The 25,545-nt window shown below is 39.4% G+C and overlaps 1 protein-coding gene and 1 long non-coding RNA gene across 10 annotated transcripts in view; one reads left to right on the top strand and one right to left on the bottom strand.

Annotated features, from left to right (window-relative positions):
- The window catches only part of LOC135493434 (relaxin receptor 2-like), a 224,447-nt gene that overhangs the window by 77,458 nt on the left and 121,444 nt on the right, over positions 1 to 25,545 (bottom strand). The window contains exon 1 of one of the 9 annotated variants that reach the window (XM_064780778.1): positions 13,128 to 13,260. The exons of the other annotated variants lie outside the window; for them this stretch is intronic. Within the exon in view, the coding sequence (XP_064636848.1) occupies positions 13,128 to 13,221 (94 nt within the window). The 5' untranslated portion in view covers positions 13,222 to 13,260. Of the gene's footprint in view, positions 1 to 13,127; positions 13,261 to 25,545 lie in introns of those variants that run through there. 9 annotated transcript variants of the gene reach the window in all.
- Positions 3,550 to 7,522, top strand: LOC135493809 (uncharacterized). The gene is made up of 3 exons (XR_010448297.1): positions 3,550 to 4,581; positions 5,661 to 5,881; positions 6,169 to 7,522. It is a non-coding gene; the product is annotated as an uncharacterized LOC135493809 (long non-coding RNA).

The following is a 25,545-nucleotide window of genomic DNA, read 5'->3' as shown; positions in this document are numbered from 1 at the left end:
ATTTTGATCCACGTCTCGATGAAGTCGTTTGATATTTTTTTCATGATGTAAAGCAACGGGTCTGTTTGAGAAAGCCTAAGAACGTACATGTTCTGAATAAACTCCTTGACCATGTAATGATCTTATTTGTCTTCTTAGTCTGTGTTCGGAATTGATCTTATTCCGTGTTTGTGTGTAGCAACCATTTTTTTGTTCCAGGCCAAATTAGCTGACTTCTATTCGGGTTTGTTTTCGGTAAGTTTTTTCTCCTAGACAGCGCACTTTTAAACCTACATGAAATTCTTGAAATGAAAACAAATTCTTCATACTGTTACAATACGGATTTTCAAATATCTACGTATACTGCGTAATATCATATGTATATAAACATATTGACAATGTGTTTATAAGAAAACTCCGAGGCTATGCCACAGCTTAGAGACTGCCTCGTTTGTGTAGGGGAGATGAGTCATTTTTGATTGACTTGGTTTTTGAATTAATTGTTTCTGAACGACACGAAAAAGGCGGTTTCCCTATCATTTTCAACTCTAGCTTATTTGTGTCAATGAATTAGTTGGTGGTAGACATATTCAAACCTGACAGTTTTTTGCATCTGATGATGTGTGACTTGAAACTGCAGTCAAAACTGACAGCGAATTTTAATAATGAAACAGGGGCCTACGTCAGGAGCTTTAAAGTTAATGGAATGCAACGTACATGTATCAATACGAACTTGCATAGGTTTATGCCTGTTTCGCCTATTCCTGTTTCGCCTATTCCTGTTTCGCCTATAAAATTCCTGTTTCGCCTATTCCTGATTTGCCTATTCCTGTTCCGCCTATTCCTGTTCCGCCTATTCCTTTTTCGCCTATTTCCTGTTTGGCCTATTTCCTGTTTGGCCTATTTCCTGTTTCGCCTATTCCTGTTTCGCCTACTTTCCAGTACCCCTACAATAAATCGACTCTCCCACGGGGAACCTTAGGGATGCATGTCCATTTTATGGGGAAAATGTGAGGGGACAATTGGATGATGTTAACGATGTGATGACAATTTGACTAATCAAATGCCATCAACTTTGTTAACAAACCATGCCATGACCGTTTTGAAAGAGTCACCTTGAAAGTGGGAACAGTCCGGGACTTATTTGACCATAGGACCATAGGACCATACTGACACACAGTAAAAACTAATAGATTAAGTAGAGTAAAGCAGTCGTTTATTTTATGAAAACTGAATTCATGAGTTTTTGATAAAAATACATAATACTGTACATTCTCATAATTATTTGATCAAAATCAGCTGTAAAACCCATGTCATGATATACATGTAGGTACAGCACATATAAAGTCAAACAAGGTGGAAAATACATATCATGATATTATGTCAGACAAGGTTACTGATGGCATCAACGTAACTCATTATGTCCCTCTCTCCATTGACGTATTGTTCTTTGAGGCGTAGCATGCGTTCGTCAATGCGTACATATGTGGCTCTCCTCGGGTTTGGTCTGTCAGTCAGGGACGGTTCATATTCCTACGTCTGTGGGGAGGTTAGCAATACATTTGAATAGGCGAAACAGGAATAGGCGAAACAGGAATTAGGCGAAACATGAATAGGCGAAACAGGAATTAGGCGAAACAGGAATAGGCGAAACAGGAATTAGGCGAAACAGGAATTAGGCGAAACAGGAATAGGCGAAACAGGAATAGGCGGAACAGGAATAGGCGAAACAGGAATACACCCTTGCATACAGGGTCAAAGGAGAATATTCAAAACCCCAAACTTATGTAAGTCCACATTTTCCTCTGTGTTGAGTATGATAATCAGTAATAATCATGAATAATAGCCAAAACACGAAATGGGTAATTTTCTTTGATACACACTTTACTGCTATCATCATTTGAAAACACTTAATACGAAAAATGTACGTGAAATACATGCACGTCTATTGTAAAGTTAACAAGAAAAGTGAACTGATTGGTTTCAGGTGTTTTATGAAACTCGATGAAAGTTGCCATTTTAGACCAGCTTGCTGTAAATAACAAGGCCAGGAATAGTTTTGAGATGTTAGTATATTTATAGCTATTTGAAATGTTCGTTATTGTCCGTACGAATGTTTATATAGCTATTTTATTGGCAGTTTATACTGGTGATCAGCAATCAATAATTCACTTAGCATGCCAAATTTGTTGATGAGGAGCGGTTACCTCGAAGTACCAAAACGCATGCTGTGATGGATTCACACAATATATGACGACCCCCTAATTTACTCATATCGAAACACGTTTTTGTGTGTTTGCTGTATCACCAGGATCGGTCTGAAATCGTTTTTTCGTGAACGTGGACAGCTCTTTGGAATAGACCTGAAACAATCTCAGATAGGGCAGGTACATCGTAGAAATTTATTAATTCCTTTGAAATGGTAAGCTGCGTAAAACTTGGTGTTGAAGCCTTGCAACTTTCAAAATTTACGTGCATCTGATTTTGAGGTTCAAACAGCTAAGAAAAGGTTCGATTGTCAACAAAGCACTTCAATTTCAAGCAGTGAAATTTATTGCAGCTGTTTATACCTAAATTGGCCTATTTTGGGTATATGCCTAAATTCGACTATTTGCGGTAAGCTGATGCAGAATGTCTGAAAGGATAACCACAAAGCCGTAGAAAACCCGAAGAGATAGAGTAACAGCGGCCCTGGATCACACGCACAACTATTGACTCCTAGTCTAGTAGGTACGAAGTTATGACTCCTAGTCATAAGTTGGTACAAAATTATGATCATGATAAACGGATAGACCTGCGTTAGGAGCTGATAGTGTCTGAATGTTTGTAAATTCATGGCGGGCCTTTTTGGGTCATCATGCACCCGTCTGTAGAGGGCCAAACGCCAAGGTCTACCAAGGGTTCGAACCCCAGACCTTTGGTTTACACGGCCACACTCTATAAACTACACTAGCCCGGCTAGTATATAATGATGCCAACACTGCATACTTTCCATGTAGTGGATGTGTCCTCACAACGTTTGGGGTTCTTCCGTCATGCAAAAACGGGTTCATTTTTCAAGTCACACTTGGCATCTAAATGAACATCTTTGTTCAGATGTATTTATTTAGATGCCATTTGTGACTTTTTGGTATAGATTTGGGCCGTTTAGGGCACCATTTGTGTTGACAGATTAAATACTCCAAATTCGAGCTTGGGTTCGAACACAACTCATTTTCTTTAAATGGCCATCACTTATTTTAAAACGTGGGAAGGGCAACGAGATTTGGCGAGGCATGAGGGAGAGAACATAGTCCCTCTAATGTAATTTGTCATCATAACATTGCATTATCAGTCCACGTGCCCACCATATGATGACTGTGATGAGGCCGTGCACAAATGGTAGAGTGAACACAGTTTATACTATTGAGCCGTTCTTTTTTTCTTGATAATGTTATTGTATTGACGTCATGACTCAGTGATTTGCTAACAAATGTACCTGGCTGAAGTTGGTTCTTTATTTCTTATTTACCTCTTCCCGATCTTCGGACGGTTATGATTATTGCAAAAGAAACTGCATCTAGCTCTCACTAATGGATCAGTGACTTAGCGCTAACATTTGGAAAAAGGAAAAGGTAATTACTTGAGAATCGGGAATAAGGAATAAGGAATAAGAGGCCAACATCAGGCTGAACAAATGTTAGTTGCTTACCATATCGTTTGAATTTTTGATGTTCATGATCGCCCGCTACTGCGACGATAATAAAAATAACCTTACGTCGTAAAAGGGGGTGAAGTGAACTCGGATCTCGGTGTGCACTCACATGACGGGAAAGGTCTTTCGTGCGAGGACTTGTGCGGACTAAAAATAAGGAATAACGCGTTTTTCTACTATTTAAGAGCTGAAACAAGATTGGAAAAGCATCAAAGACCTTCAGAAAAATAGTTTACTGATGAACCAGGTGAAGAACAAACCTACTGCAGTGAAAAGCCGCCCATTCCTTTAAGGGAAAATGTGTTTGAGTGGGCTAGTGTAGGAATCCTGTAACTACAATATTATGCTGTTTGAGTGCCATTTGCCTTGTTAAAGAAATATAAAAGCATTGTATTGGGCTGATCGTTCAGGAAATAGCGTGTCTGAGAATCGTCATGTACATCATGTGGTGGCCTCATTCATTGCTTCACATCTAGTATTATTGTGCGCATTGATCGAGATAGATGCCATGAGAGCGGTATTTTACACGTTTTTACGACGTATACACTCCATTTTCTGAACGAAATAGGAGCATTCCTTTATTTTCGAAGTGATGAAATCATGGAAAACATTACAACCACACATATCGTCTCGGATACTAACTCTCCGGACTATCCGTTTCTTCTCGCCTTCTACAAGCTTGTGTCAAAGTATCTTTGGATAATCCCGGTCGCGATTGGCGTCCCTGGAAATATCATAGCGATACTAGTGGCCAATAGAAAGCACAACAGGGGATTATCTGCTTGCATTTACATGAAGGCAATGGCCGTAGCAGACACGTTTTTACTTCTTCAGCATGCATTTGCCCTTCCAATAATGTATTGGGACATAGGAAAAAGCATCGTGCATATGAGGGACGTGTTATTTATGTAAGTATGCTTCATTTTATCTATCACTTGAATGGCAACTTGCTGTAGGGATCCGGAGTTGAGTTGAATTAATATAACATATAGCACGTTTATTATGCAGCCTTTCCACTGAGAATGATAAGTGCTCAAAAGCGTTGCTCAAAAAATCACATCACCACTCAAAAATAACCCAACATTGAAGTGTCGTTGACTAGTCGCAGGCGAATGTTAAACAGGGGTTGGGTATATATCCCACGAAAACATGGCATTTTCAGTCAAAGCGAGGCATTTTCAGTCAAAGCGAGGCTTTTTATTATGACGTCTGCTATAAACGGATACAAAAGCAATTTGAAGTGTTATCCCCTTTGAACAACAAAGAGCTTCAGGAATGGGACCATACATCCCGGAATGGGACAAATATCGAAGCAATGGGAGATGAAAATCATTTTGATAAGGTTTTTTGCTTGCATTTGTCCTTTATACTCGTCTTGGATAAAGTTATTCGCAAAACTAGCTGCATCAAGCAAAGCATTTCTTACTGAGCTATATGATATAATGCTTCCCAGAAGCCGGGAATTTCAATAGTATTGTCGGCCTAAAAAATATATTTGCTACCAAAGAGATAAAGGGATAATTAGTGTACCTTTGTTTTTTATTGACGTGAAACGGATACTTTTTGAGATATAGAAGCTCAGCTAAACGTATTGAACACCATTATCAGCTATTGCGGGAATAACCACTCCTCAGACGGCGCTACTGTCGAATACCACGTGACTGAGATCGACCAATCAGATTTGAACAATGACAACATCAGCGGTCGAATTGTAGATTACAAACAACTTTTAAATGGGCCTGAAATACCAATTTGTTTCAAATTATCAACTCGCAAACACTTCGAGAATCCTGAAGTTTAGAACATGTACAAAACACTACGACGAAGTACAGTATCAATAAAATAATTAAGTCATTCAGATCACGAGAACGCTCATCAATCAGATATCGCCTATTCCATATTCTCAAATCAGATGAGGTAACTGTTTTTTTGCGTACAAATTGCCCCCATGAATGATGGTACTAATAACCGGGTGTATTCATTGCAGATTCCATCACTTTGCGGGGTATATTTACGCAATGCTGTCGGGCTATTTTCTCACTGAGATGAGTATAGACCGTTTGATAGCCGTGAGGTTTCCGATGGCTACACCCCGACTCTGCACCGCTTCAAGAGCTGTCAAGACAGTGATCATCACCACTGTCCTGGTCGTCCTCTACAATATACAGATACCATTTGTCATGGCTTACTTCAGTGATCCAGACACAGGTGAAATTAGACTTATACTGGTCCTCTTTGCGAGCTACTGCCAAAAAATCTAATTCAATATAACCTTTTTCCACTGAGCCAGATTTCATGATTTACTCGAATCATGGTTTTGTGGTTATCTGGGTAGTCTGAATTACTTAGTAGACGCTGGCGTTGCAAAAAAGGCTATGAACATGTTGTAATAGGCCCTAATTAAAAATAAAACGATATATTAGTGAAAACACCAGCTTTTGACACCTCCACTATGAATAAATTAAACCTACACTACAACGTTTTCACTTTTTCAGGGGCGGAGATAATGGTATTTCATGTACCAGAGTACCCCTTAGCTGCGTTTCTAGCCTCCTTGGGCCAGACACTCCTGGGAACAGTCATACCATTCGTGATCATACTGGGTAGCAACATCATCATCATCATCACTGTCAAAATAGCATCGGAAAAACGAGCGCAGATGAGAACATGTCAAGGTCAAGTTGAGACCAATCAGAAGCAAGAGCAACATTTGACCCGGATGTTGATATTTGTCAGCTGCGCATATGCTGTGACGTCATTGCCGTTCCGTCTGTTCGTTATGTTATTGGACGTTCCTGCAATTGGAGATATGTACGATATGGAGAATGTTTACTGGAATCTGCGATATACTATACAAGCGTTTTTCTTGTTGATAATTTGGATGTTTAATCACGCAGTTAACTTCTATCTTTATTGTATTGGCGGAGGTGCCAAATACAGGAACGATGCAAAGGAAGTCTGTAAACCCTTGATTTCATGTTTCATAAAAGTAGAGAAAGCAAAGGGCAATTAACGAGCAATGTCAATGCTTGGGTATTGAAATGAATAAATGCACATGGTCCCTGGTTTCGACTGAGTGTAGGTTGTGTAAAATACTTTAAAACCATACATGTATCGTTAACTTAGAAGTTCTTTGTAAATTCGATGTAGGCCTGCTGAGGATCCGTCCTTGATATATTCTATTGAAGGGGATTTAACACGACCAACGTTTCGGCCTACTTTTTACGTTTTCTCGGCCTTCTAATTTCCGGCGCAGATCAATTAGTTAGACTCCCACACACTAACATGTGGATGATGGGCAAGGGCCTGCAATAGGGCTCCATTCAGAACACGCGTATGTCTTGATGATGTATCAATTGCTTTGATCCCGAATGAGATGCGGTAAGGGAATTGTATTGCTCGTACGAAGTTCGCTGTCTTAAATATCTGCACGACAGTGAAATTGCCCCGAGTGGTCCTGGATAGTGTAACTATTCAACTATCTTAAAAATATGTGTTTGCTATAAATTTTATATAACTAGTAAACTTAAAATCCCAATCAAAAGGTCAAAACAACATGCTTAGTCGATATTTCACGAGCCATTGAAATTCCTTGCCACTTTTTAAACTGACCTCGTTTCATTAACCATGTTAACACCAATTAGCTTGTTATAGGCTTTTTAAAATGTAGCTTCTCGATTAATAAGTAGAAGAAGAAAATCAGTTTCTTGCATAAGAAACACCTTTATCGTGCTGATGGAACCGATTTTATTCTTACCAATGTGTAGCATGCAGTCCATAATTACATCCCTGTAAAGATGTCTGTTCCATAGTATGGTGAAGGAATAAAGTAATTATATGGTTCTGAGACCAATACCTTATTCTATGATATGTTAAAACATATCAAAGAATACCCCCCCCCCCCCCCCCTCCCCGCGAACACTTAATCGAAGGCCAGTTCAGAAATTTATATAGGCGTATACATATCTCAAAGTAAGGATGGCTATGTTCTGCCTTATATTTTGCTCGACAGTTATGGAGAGAAACGATTTACGTGTGCATGTATTGTAGGGAAATTGATTTCGCGATAACACGAGTTGGCTTTATCATGAAGTCAACTCAACTGAGAAATTATATTTTTAATGATATCAAGCTAACCCGAAATCTGCATCAAACATGCTGCCAACTGCACCGACATTTTTCGCGTAGTCATCAATCGCATGATATTTTTTGCTCAGTAATTTTGCAATTGCTCACAAGAACGTTTACCAAACATATTGTGTCCCCAATTACGTTCTGTCCCTCGTTACAAAGCAGCTGTCTTATACATTGGCATGATTACCCTCACAAAGGAAGTTCAACTTGATGATAAAAAGACTGACAGAAAGTAATTGTCACATTATTACGACATAGCATGACCGTTGGGGACATGATTGCCGTGTTTTGTTTTACTGATTTTGATCCACGTCTCGATGAAGTCGTTTGATATTTTTTTCATGATGTTAAGCAACGGGTCTGTTTGAGAAATCCTAAGAACGTTCATGTTCTGAATAAACTCCTTGACCATGTAATGATATTCTTTGTCTTCTTAGTCTGTGTTCGGAATTGATCTTATTCCGTGTTTGTGTGTAGCAATCATTTTTTTATTCCAGGCCTAATTAGCTGGTCCTACCATACTTCGGGAGCTAGTCTTCATCTCCTTCATCATTTGGTTGTCTTGTCATCAAACATTTCGAAGGCTTATGTTATTAGTGACTTCTGTTCGGGTTTGTTTTCGGCAGGTTGCTTCTCCTAGACAGCTGGTTGCCGACCAATGCTATTTAAAGGAGGCATGTCTCCCCTTGCATCTGTAGGATTATTCATGGTACCGTTGGTAGATGTTTGGCATTAGCAAGAGCTGGTTTTGTGTTCGCTTGTCATGACAAAAAAAACATACTCGATAAAATATATTTCACCATGTTTCATGTCGTTCGTAGCTCAGCGGAAGGCTCGCAAAACCTGCTTAACATACGATACCCTATTTTCTGTCTGTTGCCCGACTGGTTCATTCCTCAGTAATTGTAGGGTTGGTACTCGATCCTTTGACCAATTAGGCAAAAATACAATACATCAGTTAAACCGACAAATTTTTGCGGAAGTTTCCATTTTTCCGGATTTCACGAAAATGTTCGATTCACAATAAACTGCAGCGGCCGACTCAACCTTAAAATGCCTCCTACGTCGAGCGTTAAATCAAGCGTATTTCATCCTAATTCATTTTGCGTGTAATGGGTTCGCTGGCATCCTGATCTCTCTTTTACATTATCGTAAACATGCGATCTACAATGGGAATGATAAATATTTAGCGAATCGACTAAATATCTTTGAAAGTTTATGGTTATGGCAGAGCTGCGCAAGACTTGGTACTAGAGGCGTTCAGAAACACAATAGCAACATTAACGTAACTGGATCTTAGCGATTTATCATAAAACATGAACTAGTTATCGAATTGGCATGGAAATAATACTGTCCCCTATACTCTACCCTCACTCTTCCTTGTCCCTGACCTAACCCCTAGCCCCTAGCTTAACCATAGCCCCTACTCTAACCCAAACCCTACAGTAACCCTGCCACTAACAACAGACTGACCACTATACCCCTATGCCTAGGCTTACCTTACGAGAATTTCTACAACCATACGCATTGCTCCGGATCCCGTAATTCGTAAATCACGAGCAGATGCGTAAATTCTGTTGATAATGATGATAATGACGATGATGGTGCTGATGGTGATAACGGTGATAATGACGACGACGATGACGGTAATACAAATAGAGCCTTAAGCATGTGGTGAGCATTAAAAAGGGGTAACTGCAACTCCATTTTTTTTATGGAGGCTGCATGCGTTTAGAAATGCGAGCGTGAATTGAATAGTGTTTAAGGTTTGAAGTCTTTTGTTGAATATGCTTGAAATGCGAATAATGCTGTGTACTTTCGCTTTGCTATTTTATCCCTAACCCTTCTCGTGTCAGTCTTGACGAGGGGCCGATAACCTTGTTTGAGAGGTCTCTTTTAAGGGCTATAAACATACGTCTTTACGCTGGTTTTTTTTTCGATAATTCTTTGATATTTTGATATATAAGACCAAAGAATCCATGCCTTTTTATTGAAATATGGTGATGAAATGCGTTCCGGTACTGTCAGCGTGTTCGAAATTGACCTTTTAAAAACTTGAAACCGTAATATCAAACAAGAAAATAGCGATATCTCGAGAATAAAGGCAACATGTAGAAGCAAACGGCAAACTTCGAAAGAGTAGAAAAATTAATTCCTATGGACCCAAAAGGTTAATTCCAAACTTCTACCGAAGAAAAAAATGAGACGGGGACGCTTATTAATCCTTTCATATAGGAATTTAACTGGCTATTAGGTAACCGTACTCTCTGCGACGGTACGCTCAGTAATCCCTCTAGAAGGAATGCAAGCCCATTTCTGAGGATTTTATCATTAGCGACAATCGGTAGGGCTATTAACCGGGAAAATATTTTCCGATGCAAACGTTCGTTCTTCTAATCGGGGCTTAATGTCAGGATATCTATTTAAATTTCAGAACGATGTTCTTGTTCAGGATTAGAAAGCAATTTTACTGACATCATATTCCATGGTTGCTTGAGGCATACGTATATACATGATGAAGGACAAAACATCCTGTTAATGGAAAACTCAAAACTCAAAACTTAAAATCTCAATGAACCTTAAGCAATTTCCTCAAAACCACTTGAAAAATTCTCATTACTATCGTATTTTTCAGGAAAAATGATTGAATTAGGTGAGCAGGTCAGAGGCTGAACGAGAATCTATTGGGAGTAAAACATCAGAGAAGGTGGTGTTACTAGTTTTGCATTGATCAATCTGCACAATCTGGTAAAGCTTCGAGTCTCAAAATGAAATTCCAAATCTAACTTTATGCATAATTATTAGTCAACGCCAATATATCAGCAGGCCTTTATGATTTTTAACCCAAGTTCCCAACTTTTCCACAGCATGTCACACTTCACCCAACGTTGTTCAAAACCATAAACAAACGAAACGATGCTATCTTAATTGAAATCGTAATAATTTCTATGCGTTTAATATCCAGTATCTACATGTAGTTCAAGTATTTAACAAGCAGGCTAAAAAACTAAATATAGGCTAAGTTGAAACATGGACGAATGGGTCAGTTCATGGTTCAACTGAAAACGTGTTAAATCTATCATTCGCACATTCCGTTCTTATCTGTACTGGTAAATACGAACTACATCAATAACGATGGTTCAACCCTTTTATTATGGTTTAATAGTATCACGATTTATCACTTCGATACGATGAGTAATTAGGTTCGGGGGGGGGGGGAGTTGAAGTCTCTTGTTTGTAAATAAAACTGTTCTAATAGGATCGAATGAACATTTTTATACTTCATGTAAACTACTCGATTTAAAGAGTGGCTCAATAAAAATGTTTCATTTACAAAATGGTCAATATTTTTTATTGTTTTGGCGTTACCCTCAAACATACATCTGTACTTGAAGTGCAAGCCCTCTCGATTAGTTTGACGCCAGCAGAATCATAATCCTTCCATGGTTGACTGCACAGGACAGATTCTATTGACTCGTGTGAAATCTCACTTGTGCCAACTTCTCAGTGGTTTAACACGGCAAAGGACAAAGATGAAGCATTCCCAACATTTAATTTTATTCACAGTTGAACACAAAAAGAGAAATTACAAAACGAATCTGTTAAATGTCAATCTTCAACTGTGAATAAAATTTAAAATGTTAAAGATTGCTTACTCTTTGTCCTTTGTCATGTTTAACAACTGAGAAGTTGGCGCAAGTGAGATTTCACACGAGTCAATAGAATCTGTCCTGTGCAGTCAACCATGGAAGGATTATGATTCTACTGGCGTCAAACTAATCGAGAGAGCTTGTTCTTCAGGTACATGTGTATGTTTGAGGGTAAATGCCAAAGTTATAATAGATATTAACCATTTTGTAAGCGTAACATTTTTATTTGGCCACTTTGTAGAAAAGAAGTAAATGTTCATAGATATGCGATAGAGTATGAAGAGTACGACAAAATATGCATTTTTTACCATTTTGAGTAAACCCGCTATATTTCAAGATGCTTCAAATAAAACGCAAAGGTTAAACTTGGACTATAAAACAGATCTGCATGCTAAAACACTGTAAGTGCTAGAATGAAATTGGAAATTTGGGAATGCTTTTTGCGTTATTCATTTCCGCGAATATATGATACAGTTTATATATTTTTCATCAACTTTGTAAAGGAATTCTATAAGATTTTCGACGAAAGAACACTTTGCCTGTGTTAAAACATACGAAGGAAACACTGAAACCCTAAAAAGTCTATGACAAATACAACGATAGTAGTAACTTCACAGATAACATTCTCAGCGATTTAAAGAAATCTTCGCATTTCAGTACTAAAGTACATCATTGTACTGTCAATTGACAGCGGCATTTTACTATTTACTGAAGGCACAACACAATACGGAGAAAACGAACGTGAAGGCCTGTATAGTAACGTATATATTGATTTACATCAAACGGCTACGCCGTTAGAAGTTTCATACTGGGCTGAGATCGATCAAGACTTGCACCAAAATACCTTTGCGATTGCCCACCAGCCAGCACGAACTTTACGTTCCTCGTCAATGGGGCTGATCGTTCCTCCCCGTTACAAAACACAGTTCTACGGTGCTAGGGCGTACTCAGTCGCCGCTCCCCATCTGTGGAACGATCTGCCCCCCACACATCAGGTGTGTTGGTTCGGTGGACAGCTTCAAGGTCGCGGTTAAAACCCACCTTTTTAAATCCTTTTAAATGTTGTTATAAAAATGTTTTATAATCAGTAATGTTTTATATTGTAAAGCGCACTGAGTTTTCACTGAAACGTAGTGCGCTATATAAGCACTTTTATTATTATTATTTATTGTTATTAGATCACTATTAACTGTTTAGTGATATCACGGGATGATAGAATGCTTAAAGCCCTGTCATGCCTAAATACCGTCTGGAATGTTATATAGTTATTTGGTTCGCAAACATCATTTTGAGCTTTTTTGATTTTGAATAATATCAACTACATGTGACATAATTCAGGTCGATTTTGAAATAGGAGCACCGTCTCTAGATATTACGGGGTCTCTCAAAGGCAGGAAACACGGCCGTGTATCGTGTTATATTTTGACATGTCTCATGAAAGCGCTAATGAAACAATTTAGACTCGTTTAAACCTTTTCAAATTCACCTAGATACACAAGATATAGGACTACACTTCTGCAAAGTTTGCTGAAAATCCCAGCATTGATTTTGTTTTAAATCACGAAAATGTATGTATGCAGAATGTAAACGGACCATATAGGAGATTTAATTGAGAACCGATCGAGCCCTACTATTTCTGGTGAACAAACAAAAGTACTATCCCGCCCTACCTCCATATCTTGGTGAACAATTGCATCCCTTCCGAAACAGCAATAATCCCACTGAAATAATTATTCCACGACAAAGCATGACATGTAGAGTCATATTTCAGTTCAATGTGGCACTTAAAGAAAAGAGCACATCTACCGCCAAGCACCAACTTCACAATAAAACTCCCGCTCGTTCATGATATATTTTGTAGTTGCCGTTGCTTTGATATCAGGGAATATAGATATGACCACATGCTGCCCCCCTACTATCAGGATATAAACCGCAGAACACGTGGTAAGACATCAGTCGAAACTATACCAGATGCCATCTACCAACAGATCGTTAAACTCGAGTAGATCAGTACGAAACGAACATGCAAACAATGTGTTTGATTTCCTGCAACCTGACACTCAAAATGGTCTTTAAATATTGATCAGATGCAACAATCGTGGTGGTCAAGATTTCCTGTTGACTGGCTTAAGATATTGACGGCCTTGACTACTTTTGTCAAGGTTGAGGAGCAAACGTCATTCGGGGAAGGGGGCAAGAACAAAATGTATTCAATGTGAAACTGTATTGCCGATTTGCGGCACGAATTCTCGGTCCAAACCATGATATAGCCGATGCCATAATTAGGTCATGTAAGTCATAAACAATAAATGTTTGGTATTGGGCCGCTGACTATTACTGCAACCGTTTGCATTAGTAGTGAAATCCCTAATTGGCAACAACGATGCCGTCAATATCATGAGCATGCCTTTCTCCGGGCGCGGGTGGTCTTTCAACCCTGTACTCCAACAGCGGAGACATCTCTTAACACATGAACAAACTGAAACTGATCAATATTAAGCTCAGATCCTGTCCGCTTTTCCATGAGAGAAACGATGGAGCCACCAATTTGAGCTAATCGCGATTCTTGTCGTCTGATAACTGGACAGGTGTAGAAGTATAAATTTACTAGGGTAGAATGTCCCGTGAACAAAGGATTCTATTTCTGAACTATTGGCGGTCACGGCCTCTATCAAACCATACAATTTATTTTCGTCAAAATACAATAGGGCCAGACACTTTTTTTGTAGATTAAGTAGAAAATGTTTCTAATGTTTCTACTTTTATTATACCAGCGCTGTCCGGACGCAACACGAAGCAATGAAGTCACTGTCTTGACACGTGCGTCATTGTTTTCTAATTCAAAAGCAACTGAACACTTGAAATTTCAAATATATCCAAAAATATATTAACCATCAAATAAGAAAAGTTCCATGTGGATGATACTAGTATATATTAATATAATATCGTAATTTTGGCTGTGATTCAGTACGATCTTACCTTGTTTTCAGCTCTTGACAGCTTTTTCAAAGAATGTGTGTAAAACATAACATTCTTATGACGGCTTCAAGCAATTTGGGGGTTTGGGGTATTTCTGAAGCAAGATGCCTATTTTCGTGAATTTTTGAAAAAAGTGAAAACTTGTCAGATTTTTTCAGACCTTGTTTTTATTCGAGAAGACTTTCAACTAATTTGAAGATGTTTGTATTAATCATATACTACCCGGTAAACATCCCAAACTGTTTTACAGTCAAATTGTAAAAATATCCTTTAACTGGAAAATTAAGCATACGTGACAGTACGAAAAATTGCTTGGTTAAACAATTTTTTAGAATCTTCTCATTGTTCAAGGCATTGATCCACGATGCTGATGATGAAGGAATGCTGATTGTCGCCAACAAATGATACAATTATCTAATGCACATTTTGAATTTGCATTACCATTTCATCCACGAAAATATCAATATTTCGGTTGAGTCATTTCATTCAGAGTTCTTTCTTATACCTTTCTCATCTCCATACTTCTTTGAAAATGACAAAGCGACCGTTCCATCACATTGTTTATAGTCAGATGTTTTCCTCAGGCGTTACGTCCAGAGTAAACATGGGTTGCATTGTGGTATTTGCTTAGACGTGTCAAGGGAAATATCAAAGAATTGTCGTGTTTGCGAAGCACCGACATGAGTCCAACCTTTTGCCTTTTTCTCATCTCTTTCAGATTTTGTCACGAAGTGTACGTCGACAATTCCCTGGCAGGCTATATTACCACTAGCTAGATGATGGAGTAACAGAGAAACAGATTTCGCCTTTTTACACGTTTTCTGCAAGACGAAAGAAGTAGTGAAGTGACGATTTTAGAACTGATTTTAGCGAATGCTCGTCAATTGCATTTCTTAGGTACTATCTTGCGGTATTCATGACAGCGTTCTTTGCAAGTTTGGCGAGGAAAGAGTATCATTAGTCTGAGAGTCTTTCAATAAACGGCTTTTAGGGGCAAAGTATTAAAAGATGCACGTATCATTGTGATAACATCACATTATTGAAAAGTTCCCAGATAAATAGCTGTAAGGTAACCGAATATATTCTGATCGAGAAAATGCGAAGAGCAATTAATTGCACTCGTAGGTGGCCGAACCTTCTCCTTCAGTCCTGCCACATTTGAAGCTACTCATGAACTATAATCATTTCTTCAGTCAGCGGTTGAAATTTTTTCATGGTTACTAATTTTATGGTTTCTGGTTCAGGATTTTTGTAAGAACTTTCTGTGACTTAAGCGACTTACTTATCATCGTAAGAGCATTTTACTCAGTCTTCCAAATGTTTTCACGAATTTGAATTAAGCCCGTTTCACGGCCTTTTTTGTACACCCAAGAGATTCAAAATCCTGAACTCCACGCATTTTACGTGCCAAATCCAGCTTCTGATCGAGTCTCACCTCGTATTCCTGACTTCGGGTCCCTCGATTGTGCGTCTTGCAGAACAGCGCTCCTTTGACGCGATGAAGTTCAGAAAAAAATTATTCAATGCGCATTCGGATTTTGCGGATCGTGGGGAACACGATAGTTGAAGTTTCTCATTAAAAGTGATAAAGGTTCCATAATACAGTACGTTAGGCTGCATAAACGAAAAGCTTTGGTTTGCTTGCTTTATGACCTTACGCTTCGTCACCCAGCCTCAGCAGCGATATAGTGCTTGACATCAGTCTATGGCAGGCACTCGTATCACCAGATACGAATATCCGCTTCAGTTAAGGAAACCAGCGAGGGCTCAGAATTCAGGAATACCAGATGAATACCAGAGTCAGGAATCAGGAATACCAGAGGACTTGGATCCTGGACTTGGCACAAAATGCCCGGAGTTCAGGATTTGATTCTCTGGGGTGATATAGAGCCAGTCAACATTGCCAACTTTTCTGTCAGCCCGAGGCCAGTGGTCACAACAAGAATCGAGATAGTAGCGAAATACTCACACGAATGACTGCTTGCGGTCATTGTTAAAGGGTTTAGCCGTTTGCGTGAATCGTAAGTATACTGGTGGATCAGAAAGCTAGAAATGCACAATGGCGTAGTGCAGTTTTCATCCATGCTAATTCGCTGAAATTTGGTATTCATAGTATTCATATATACGTTCCATAGCAGCTCTGTTCGAATGTATAATCAGCACGCATTTACGCATAGAAATGTCAACATTCGGTTGAATTTTCAAAATTGTGATCGGACGGATTGTGCACCTTTAATGCGGCATCACGCCTCATGGCGTGTCGTCCTATGCTCAGTGTCAATATCTGGTTGCTGTTTGCAGATATTGGTTAGGACAATTTGATTTCATCATTATTTACAATGTACTTCTGGTAATTAGCCGCTCGAGGCGAATTCAGCGAGATTTAACCAGAGGCAGACTGACGATGAGGATATAATGCTCTCTGACATCTTGCAGATTGCAGCGAACATCTCGGTATTTTTTTTCTTTGGCCGCTCGGACATACTGAGAATTATTTTCAACCAATGGCATGCAATTTGCCTTTAGAGAAAGGGAAAGAAACCTGTGAATTAACGTGACAAGTGGGGATGAGTTCTAGAGTCACCTAGGCTCTGATCATGGACCTCCAAACGGACGGACATTTGTCATTCCAGCTGCCCGCCGGTCTCATAACGACAGCAATTGTTCAATACAGCACCGGAAAATCGCTCTTTCAACGTCAAAAAAGTTTGACCATAGATTAATACCTCCCTTCGGATGCCTGAACATTAACCTTATACAATTAACACTTGATTCAGTAATAAGGTGATACAAGCAAAAAAGCACACTCGAATTCAAAAATTGATAAGACTGCTTTGCTAGCTTAGCGGCAAAAAAAGGTCATTATTCGTTGTTGCTTGCAATTAGAAACGACTATTTCTGTGACTTCAAAGAAAATTATCCTATAAGCTGTATATTCATAGTGGCTCTGGCAGACGGCAATATCGTTAATGTTCAGGGATCCGAAGGGAGGTATTAATATTTCATGGTCAAACGACTTATTTGACGTTGAAAGAGAGATTGTCCGGTGCGATATTATAAAAAATCGCTGTTGGGTGCTTAAAAAATCGCTGTTGGGTGCTAAATAGCATTTAGATTCATAAGAGGATTTCCTTTGTTCTTTGAATGAAAATACTCCGACCACATGTATTGTTGCACTGCGTAGAGCTTCCAGCAACATTGGTATAACTCTTTAGAACTACTATTGTTCTTGATTGGTATTCTCGGCAAACTAGATTTATGTTTCTTATTGTCATACAACAACGAAAGAACAAACAGTTTTCTTCTGCGTTCTCCAAACGAACCATTTCGATATCAAAACATCAATTTGCCTGGGCTCTTTAAACTCACTCGCTTTCGTTGTCAAATTGAACCGAGACTAGGGGACCCGACAAAGAACCTAAATGATGCCCGATCGCAGCTGCATCAGGATGGTGATTAGTACTTCCCTAAGAAGACTTGCGCCCCAGGGAGAATCAAGATAACAACAGGAGGCATTAATCATCGCTTCTTTGCTAAACTCCTTTTCACCTTGTTGCCTTTATAAAAGAAATGATATGATGGAATTCGTCATTCTGAGCGTCATCGTCTTATCCTCCCATTGAATCTAGATCATAAACCCTTGACACTCTTTAATACAAGATTCTGTATGTAGTCAACATGGTCCATTTTAAGCAAACACCTTGTTTATGACAGTGATCAGGTAGCCTGTAACACACACACAAATAATATGGCTTAGTATATACATGCTTGGTCAAGTTAAAAACGCAAAATCTCCTTCACTATTCAACAAATCTAGGAGAGCTTAGGATCATGGCATACATTCCCTTACAAATGTGACCATGCAACGAGAAATAGTGCCCAAGGGTTTTTACCCAAAAGGCAAATGTTCTAGACGATAAAGAAGTTGGCCACACATGTCTAAGTTTTAGATATTGAAAAGATGCATGGCAGAAATTGCTCATTGCGTGGTCTAATATATTATAAATCCCCCTCCCCTCCTACTCAAGAGCTAGAGCGCAAAAATCCACGCAATACAATAAGCTGATTGTTTGTTGACTCTCATAATGAGATGACATCTTCATAGAGAATGTGACGCAGTGTTAGATTTCAGAGAGATTACTCAGAGAGACACAGGGGCCCCTCAGGGGGGAAACAAAAGAAATGGTAATGTACCCACCCACTCTGCCCACCGAGGTCGTTTGATGCTCCGGTTTACAGATCACGGAGTGATTACCTTGAAACAGCGGCACTCCTCGGGAGGAAGCCAAATAACGTCACAATATACAGTTCTCATCTCTATCATGACGATCATGACAACCATGACTTTCTTTGTAGATTTGTTCCACTCTGCCCATCGACATGCGTCACAAGCACGTGAAAAAAAAAGTAGCCCCCCCCCGCCCCTCAATCGACTGACAAACACACTCCTACTGACAACACACTTAACAGAATGTATTCCAGTGCAGTACATGTAGAGTTCGTCTACGAATTTTATTGCGCACGCACTACAGCATGAATCACCCTAAAATATTTGTTCACAAATAGAGCGGTTTACAGAGGGTTAATATCACATCTTAAACAGCTTTAGTCGTCAAGTTTTGAATAAACGGGTAACTTTAGCTTGCCTTGTTTAATATCTTACCATGCGTTTATTCTAGATTTTATTCTAAATCACGATTTTTGTAGATTCCATCATATAGCGATAGGTCTGTTTTATGCTCTGAGTTTGCCAACACTCATCTTAGGCCTTTGACTCATTAACACGGTCGGCACAAGTCTGAAAAAAAATATCAGATTTTGCATCCGGTTACGAAGGCGTATTGGTGAGTTACCAAGGTTACTAAGCCGTAACCAAGGTATACTAACTCATGCAAGAGCACAAGAGCACTCATAGCAAGAAGCACAATCTGGAAGTTTTGCTCAAACGTCTTCCGACCGCGGTGCTGATTTAAATTACAACAATGAAACGGCCAGGGGCCATTGTGCTCACCGTAAGTATTTTTAGTAGACAGTTACAGAAAGTGCTACAGTATGTAGGCCTCTCATAATTTATACATGCATTTGTGACCAGTTCAGAGCCGGCCCTGGCCAAGTGGTGAATCCGAGACTTGTGGTTCCAAGCTTGTAGAGTCTAGGTGAAAATGATAGTGAAGAAACGTGCCACTCCATGACAATGGTGAATATATTTTTAACTTTGACCTCAGTGACCTTGACAGGTAGGTCAAATAACAAACCAGGGTGATATGTGATGTAGACACATCCACCTGACCATAACAATTTCATCACTGTTACACTACAGCAATCGGCAAAAAACGATTTCCAAGATGGCCGCCTATTTAAATCTATGGCACCAAATAAATCAAAAAATGAAGAAAATGTAAGATAGAACTCAGAAAAGAAAAAAGGAAAAGATGAAAAATAAAAATATTTTTGGCTGTCCTTGACCGGGGTTTGAACTCACGACCTTTGGATTGCCACAATACGAGGAAAAACCCACAAAACATGCAATTTCGGCCATATTTGAATTCCGATCTGGCTGAAACTTGGCATACAAATAGTGGCTTCTTAGATGCATCATTACACAAAATTAAAACTCTTTACATTGAACAACGACAAAACGTACCAAGAACGGTAAAGTTTTCAACTTTGACCTCTGTGAACTTGAAAGGTGGGTCAAATCAAAAACCCGTAAGATATGTGATGTATCCTTGCTGGGAGTACCTACCATGAAACTTTTATCAAAAACAAATCAGTAATAAGCGAGAAATCACACTTTTTGAGTTTTGAGTTTGGGCCCCCTGGTGGCCAAGTCAATAATCAGACCGAACCAAAATTCAGTGTAAAAGGTCAACTGACCTAGGGGGTCATTTGTTCAAAGTTTCAAGTTCATAACTGTTGCGGTTGAGAAACGTGCCATAGTTACACTCAAACGGCAAATTTACGCCATCCCTGCCATAAAAATTTCATCAAAAACAATTTGCTAATAAGCAGGCTATTGCACTTCTTACTTTTTCTGTTTTGGCCCCCTGGTGGCAAAGTCAAGAATCAGATCAGGCTGAAATTCAGCACCAGAGGTTATCTGATATAGGGGGTTATATGTACCAAGTTTCAAGCTCATAGCTTTGGTGGTTGAGAAACGTGCCATAGTTACACTCAAACGGCCAATTCACGCCATTTGACCTCTGCGACCTTGAAAAGTAGATCAAATTAAAAACCCGTAAGATATATGATGTATCCTTGCTATGGGTACCTACCACAAAAGTTTTATCGAAAACAAGTCACTAATAAGCGAGATATCACACTTTTTAGATATCCACATTTGGCCCCCTGGTGGCCAAGTAGAGAATCAGATCGGACAGAAATTTAGTGTCACGGGTCATCTGACCTAGGGGTCATGTGTACAAAGTTTTAAGTTCATAGGCCTAGCGGTTAAAAAACGTGCCACTGTTTTTGAACTAGGATACGACGGACGACGACGACGACGACGACGACGACGACGACGGACGACGACGGACGACGGACACTGCGGTATCGTATAGACTCCCCTACGGTGAGCCAATTAAGTACAAAGTGCTCAATGTCAAATATGACAAATCGCGTCACAGAACGATTGTTCTTTGAAGCAAAATTTTTAACCTTATTATGCGATGAGGGTGAAGTCTTGATGGAGAATGTGACCCGATGTGACATGTTAGATAATACAGTGACAATAAGGCAGCGGTCACCGTGAACTCTACCCCTATGTCAGGAGTCGACGCAAATTCGAAGTCGAAATGACGGCGAGTCCTGACGAGGTACGAATACTTTCCCTCTGTCGATTTCCTGGCAACCTGTCAGAAATCATGTTTTGGGTTTCTGGCGAGTTATTTTCCGTTATATTACTGCATCGAATTATTAAAGTGCGTCGATTTTCTGAAGCATTTTGACATATTGTACAAATCGTTCCTTGCAAAACACGCCATACAGCAGAATAACATATGGATATAAGAGCAATGTCGATTGTCTGGACTTTCATTCACAACATCAGGGAAAACGCGGTGAATTCCTAAGTCTTCTTCACATTCTGAACTCCAGGGCAACACTCGGCACAAGACCGAGCTCATGATCAGTAACGTGGAGGAGCATTCGACTGACCCTGGCATACGAGGATTGGGTCTTCATCCAAACCTAGGAAAGATTGAATTTATGGCGAAAAGAAAATATCTTGTCTTGAGAAAAAGAATATTCCATCTCGTGAAAACGTGTCGAAGTCGGGCCCTTACTTTTTTCGCCAAACATCGAATAGATAGCGAGAGTCTGACCAGGATGTGTGTAGATCTAGAGTTCACATTGTCCGCTGGACCTGCGCCCGAGTGGGAAACAAAATACTGTACAAACTGATCATACAAACTGATCACTACGATTGCCTTGTAAATACAGATTCTCCCCTTGGACTATACCAGTCTGAAGAAGAGCAGTAAGTACCAAGCACGAATCACCTTTCAAAGGAAAGCCATTCAATGTGTTTGTGATATTTTGTCCCAAAAAAATTCCTAGTCGGAATCAGAATAACCTTACTGTTTTTATAGAAAAGCCCATTGCTAACGGCCAGTTCTATATTATGAAATAATGACTTGCCAAGGAGCCGTTTTCACGCCTCAACAAAGTTTAAAGGCCATATATCAAGGTTTTTTGCCATTTCTGCTGTAAGACGATTTCAAAAGTGTACCTAACACTTTATACAATACAGAAAACCAAATGCAATTAGCTCCATCCATTTTGAAGATATAGCCAATTACATATGTATGTGTTTGACAACTTGATTACTTAATCAGGCTAGCAACTGGCTTGTTAGAGCCAGGCGGCGGGTTCAGCAAAAGTTGTGATGTAGATCAGGTTATCTGTACATGTCATGCAATCATAAAAGCAGGAGGGCCTTAATTAATTATGCACACCTGGAAGTAATGTGTTTCATTCACTATGGTGTATTGTGTGGCTCCGAATTGTGTCAAGATAGCACAAAGAACAATCGAATGACGGATGGGACCCATTTTCATGAATTTCCAAAGCCAGTTGAACGAGAGAGGAGGAAGCTGTGGATTCGGAAGTGCAAACGTTTGGAGTGTTGGAAGCCTGGGCCTTCGGCCAAACTTTGCAGTGATCACTTTATCGATACGGATTATCACATGAAGCCGGATATCTGCATCCAACTGAATATTAAATGCAACTTGTTAAAAACAGTTGTTCTGTATCGACCAAAACATCCTCAAATTCACTGCTCTCACTCTCTGAACTGTATGCGGAAGCCATCTTGCTTTGTTCTGACTGACCTGATCTACGTCATCAAAAAATCCCTAGCGGCCACATGTGGAACTAATCTAAAGTTGTGTGTGGTGGGAAATTCAAATAGTTTAAAATTGAAAATTGAAATAACTAAATAATGACTTTATTATTAGAATTTTTTTAATGTCTGGGATCTTGTTTTTTTAACCCTCAGCATATTTCATGAGTATCAAGCATGTTTTCAAACCTTGATATATGGCCTTTAATGTTTCTATAACCGACTGGTATATGAGATCAATACCCACCAAAGTTGGTTACAGCTCGTATTGACCATGTTGACCAATCGATTCTCAGTGTTGTTGCACAGATCCAAAATGGCTGGCATGACCGATCTACACATTTGGACCTGCTATCTAGTAAGTAGATCAGATATTAATCAGGCTAAAGCAAGATTCCGGGGTATGCCGCAATGAGTCGTCAAAAATCACTGGCGTTGAACCGATGCTACATAAGAATACTGAGCTCAGCAAAATTTGGTTATATCTTTTTCACGGCGTACTCCAAATACAATTATTTCTAATGGATTTTAGGCGTAATGTATGATCTTAGTTTAGCTTGTCTCAGACTCCCATTAGTGAAAGCTTTTTTCGACATGGCAGTGTAAACAGACTGTCTGCGTTAAATGTCATGTGATTAGTTGTTAATTGGAGGCTTATGTACACGAAATCCATACTTGGGTTTGAGTTCATTGGAATATCAACATTTTAGAACAGAAATCGTGCCACGTAGTATTGTAGTGCATTGATGAATGCTTTGTACGCATCGCGAAACGCTATTTAGATTTGTTGTCTACTGATCTTATAGCTTCGCGTGAAACAGAGTTTAAGCATTACGAGTGCAGGCATATGACGTTTGCTTCAGCAGAGCCCGAATCTGTAGTCACGGCCTGGAGGGGCACCAGGATGAGCCATATTTTGTCCCTGGTTACATCGTATTTATACATGGCCCATGAGTAGATAAACACACAAAAAGAATAATCCATCCCCCGTCTATGGTAAAGAAATGAAGTTACCGTATTGAGCAGAAAATGTCACAAATACACAAATACTACCTGTACATTGTAGTACATTCAGAAACGTATTTCGTAAACATGGAGACCAAAATGACAAAATTGTGTTTAGTCGCAAAGAAATCATTACTAACAAAAGAAAATCACAGAATCGACCGGATGTTTGTGCTCCAGAGGCCCATACCAGACGATGCGGCAGAAGAAAATATTTCCCATGCGATCGGACATGCAATGGAACTCTAGAACACAACCGCGATACTTCATAGTGCAGTTTTGAAACATAGCTTTAACAGAACTTTTAAATGGCTTTAAAGACATAATTTTAATTGATGCACATTTCATGTTTGATGAATTCGTGCTTGGTAGCTAAAAAAAAAGAGGTTTTCGTGTGGTACAAGTTCCAGCCGGACGATTGAGAGTTACAACACCTGGTTTGATAGGATGACAGCTATATATAAATCATATCCCCAAGGTGGCACCCCTTCTTTTTCAAATGCATCCGAGTAAGGAGTCTAATTAGGCTTACATATTCTCGTTTCAAAGCAGGAGTCTAATTTCAAAATTTGTGCAAGAGTGCAAGCTATCATCTTACCTATCAAACAGCACGCTAAGCAACTTTCCTTTGTTTGGCTCGAACTTGTACCTTAAGAGCATTCCTTTGTTTCAGCTGACGAGTATGACTTCAAACATAAATCTTGCATCAAAATGATCTAATGTCAAACATTTTGTGAAGAGAACGGCATTTTTGTGGATAAAATGTGATTCTACGACGAGGTATCACCTCGGTGCAACCAAATATGTCAAAGGCCGATAAACAATGAGACATTGTCATCAGTGAATGGACCCCAATTTAAAAGACGACATTGTTTTCAATCTTTCCGACGAGAAATGCAAAGGATCACACTGTTTCGCAATCTTATTTCCTGAACGAGAGAATATCACTATTGTCAGCATTCTCGTGACTGAGAATTTGATACAAGATGAATTATAAAAATACACGCAGGAATGGACGCGTTTTAATGAACCATGAACTGTCTAGACGGGGTATTTTAATCTATATTGTTAAAGGCCATATATCAAGGTTTTTTGCCATTTTCTGCTGTAAGACGATTTCAAAAGTGTACCTTACACTTTATACAATACAGAAAACCAAATGCAATTAGCTCCATCCATTTTGAAGATATAGCCAATTATGTGTTTGACAACTTGATTGCCTAATCAGGCTAGCAACTGGCTTGTTAGAGCCAGGCGGCGGGTTCAGCAAAAGTTGTGATGTAGATCAGGTTATCTGTACATGTCATGCAATCATAAAAGCAGGAGGGCCTTAATTAATTATGCACACCTGGAAGTAATGTGTTTCATTCACTATGGTGTATTGTGTGGGTCCGAATTGTGTCAAGGATAGCACAAAGAACAATCGAATGACGGATGGGACCCATTTTCATGAATTTCCAAAGCCAGTTGAACGAGAGAGGAGGAAGCTGTGGATTCGGAAGTGCAAACGTTTGGAGTGTTGGAAGCCTGGGCCTTCAGCCAAACTTTGCAGTGATCACTTTATCGATACGGATTATCACATGAAGCCGGATATCTGCATCCAACTGAATATTAAATGCCACTTGTTAAAAACAGCTATTCCAACCATGTCAATTGCATTTAATGCCCGAGGCTGCTGAGGTCGGTTGTTATTCATAATGTGTAGGCCCTATTGGGGCCTGTGATACCGCATAGTGTCTTCTTGTGTTCCAGCCATAGCAAGG

The sequence above is a fragment of the Lineus longissimus genome, chromosome 9 (genome assembly GCF_910592395.1).
Source record: "Lineus longissimus chromosome 9, tnLinLong1.2, whole genome shotgun sequence".
Taxonomy (NCBI): Eukaryota; Metazoa; Nemertea; class Pilidiophora; order Heteronemertea; family Lineidae; genus Lineus; species Lineus longissimus.
Note: the sequence above shows the minus strand (reverse complement) of the source record. Positions and strands in the feature narration are given on the sequence as shown.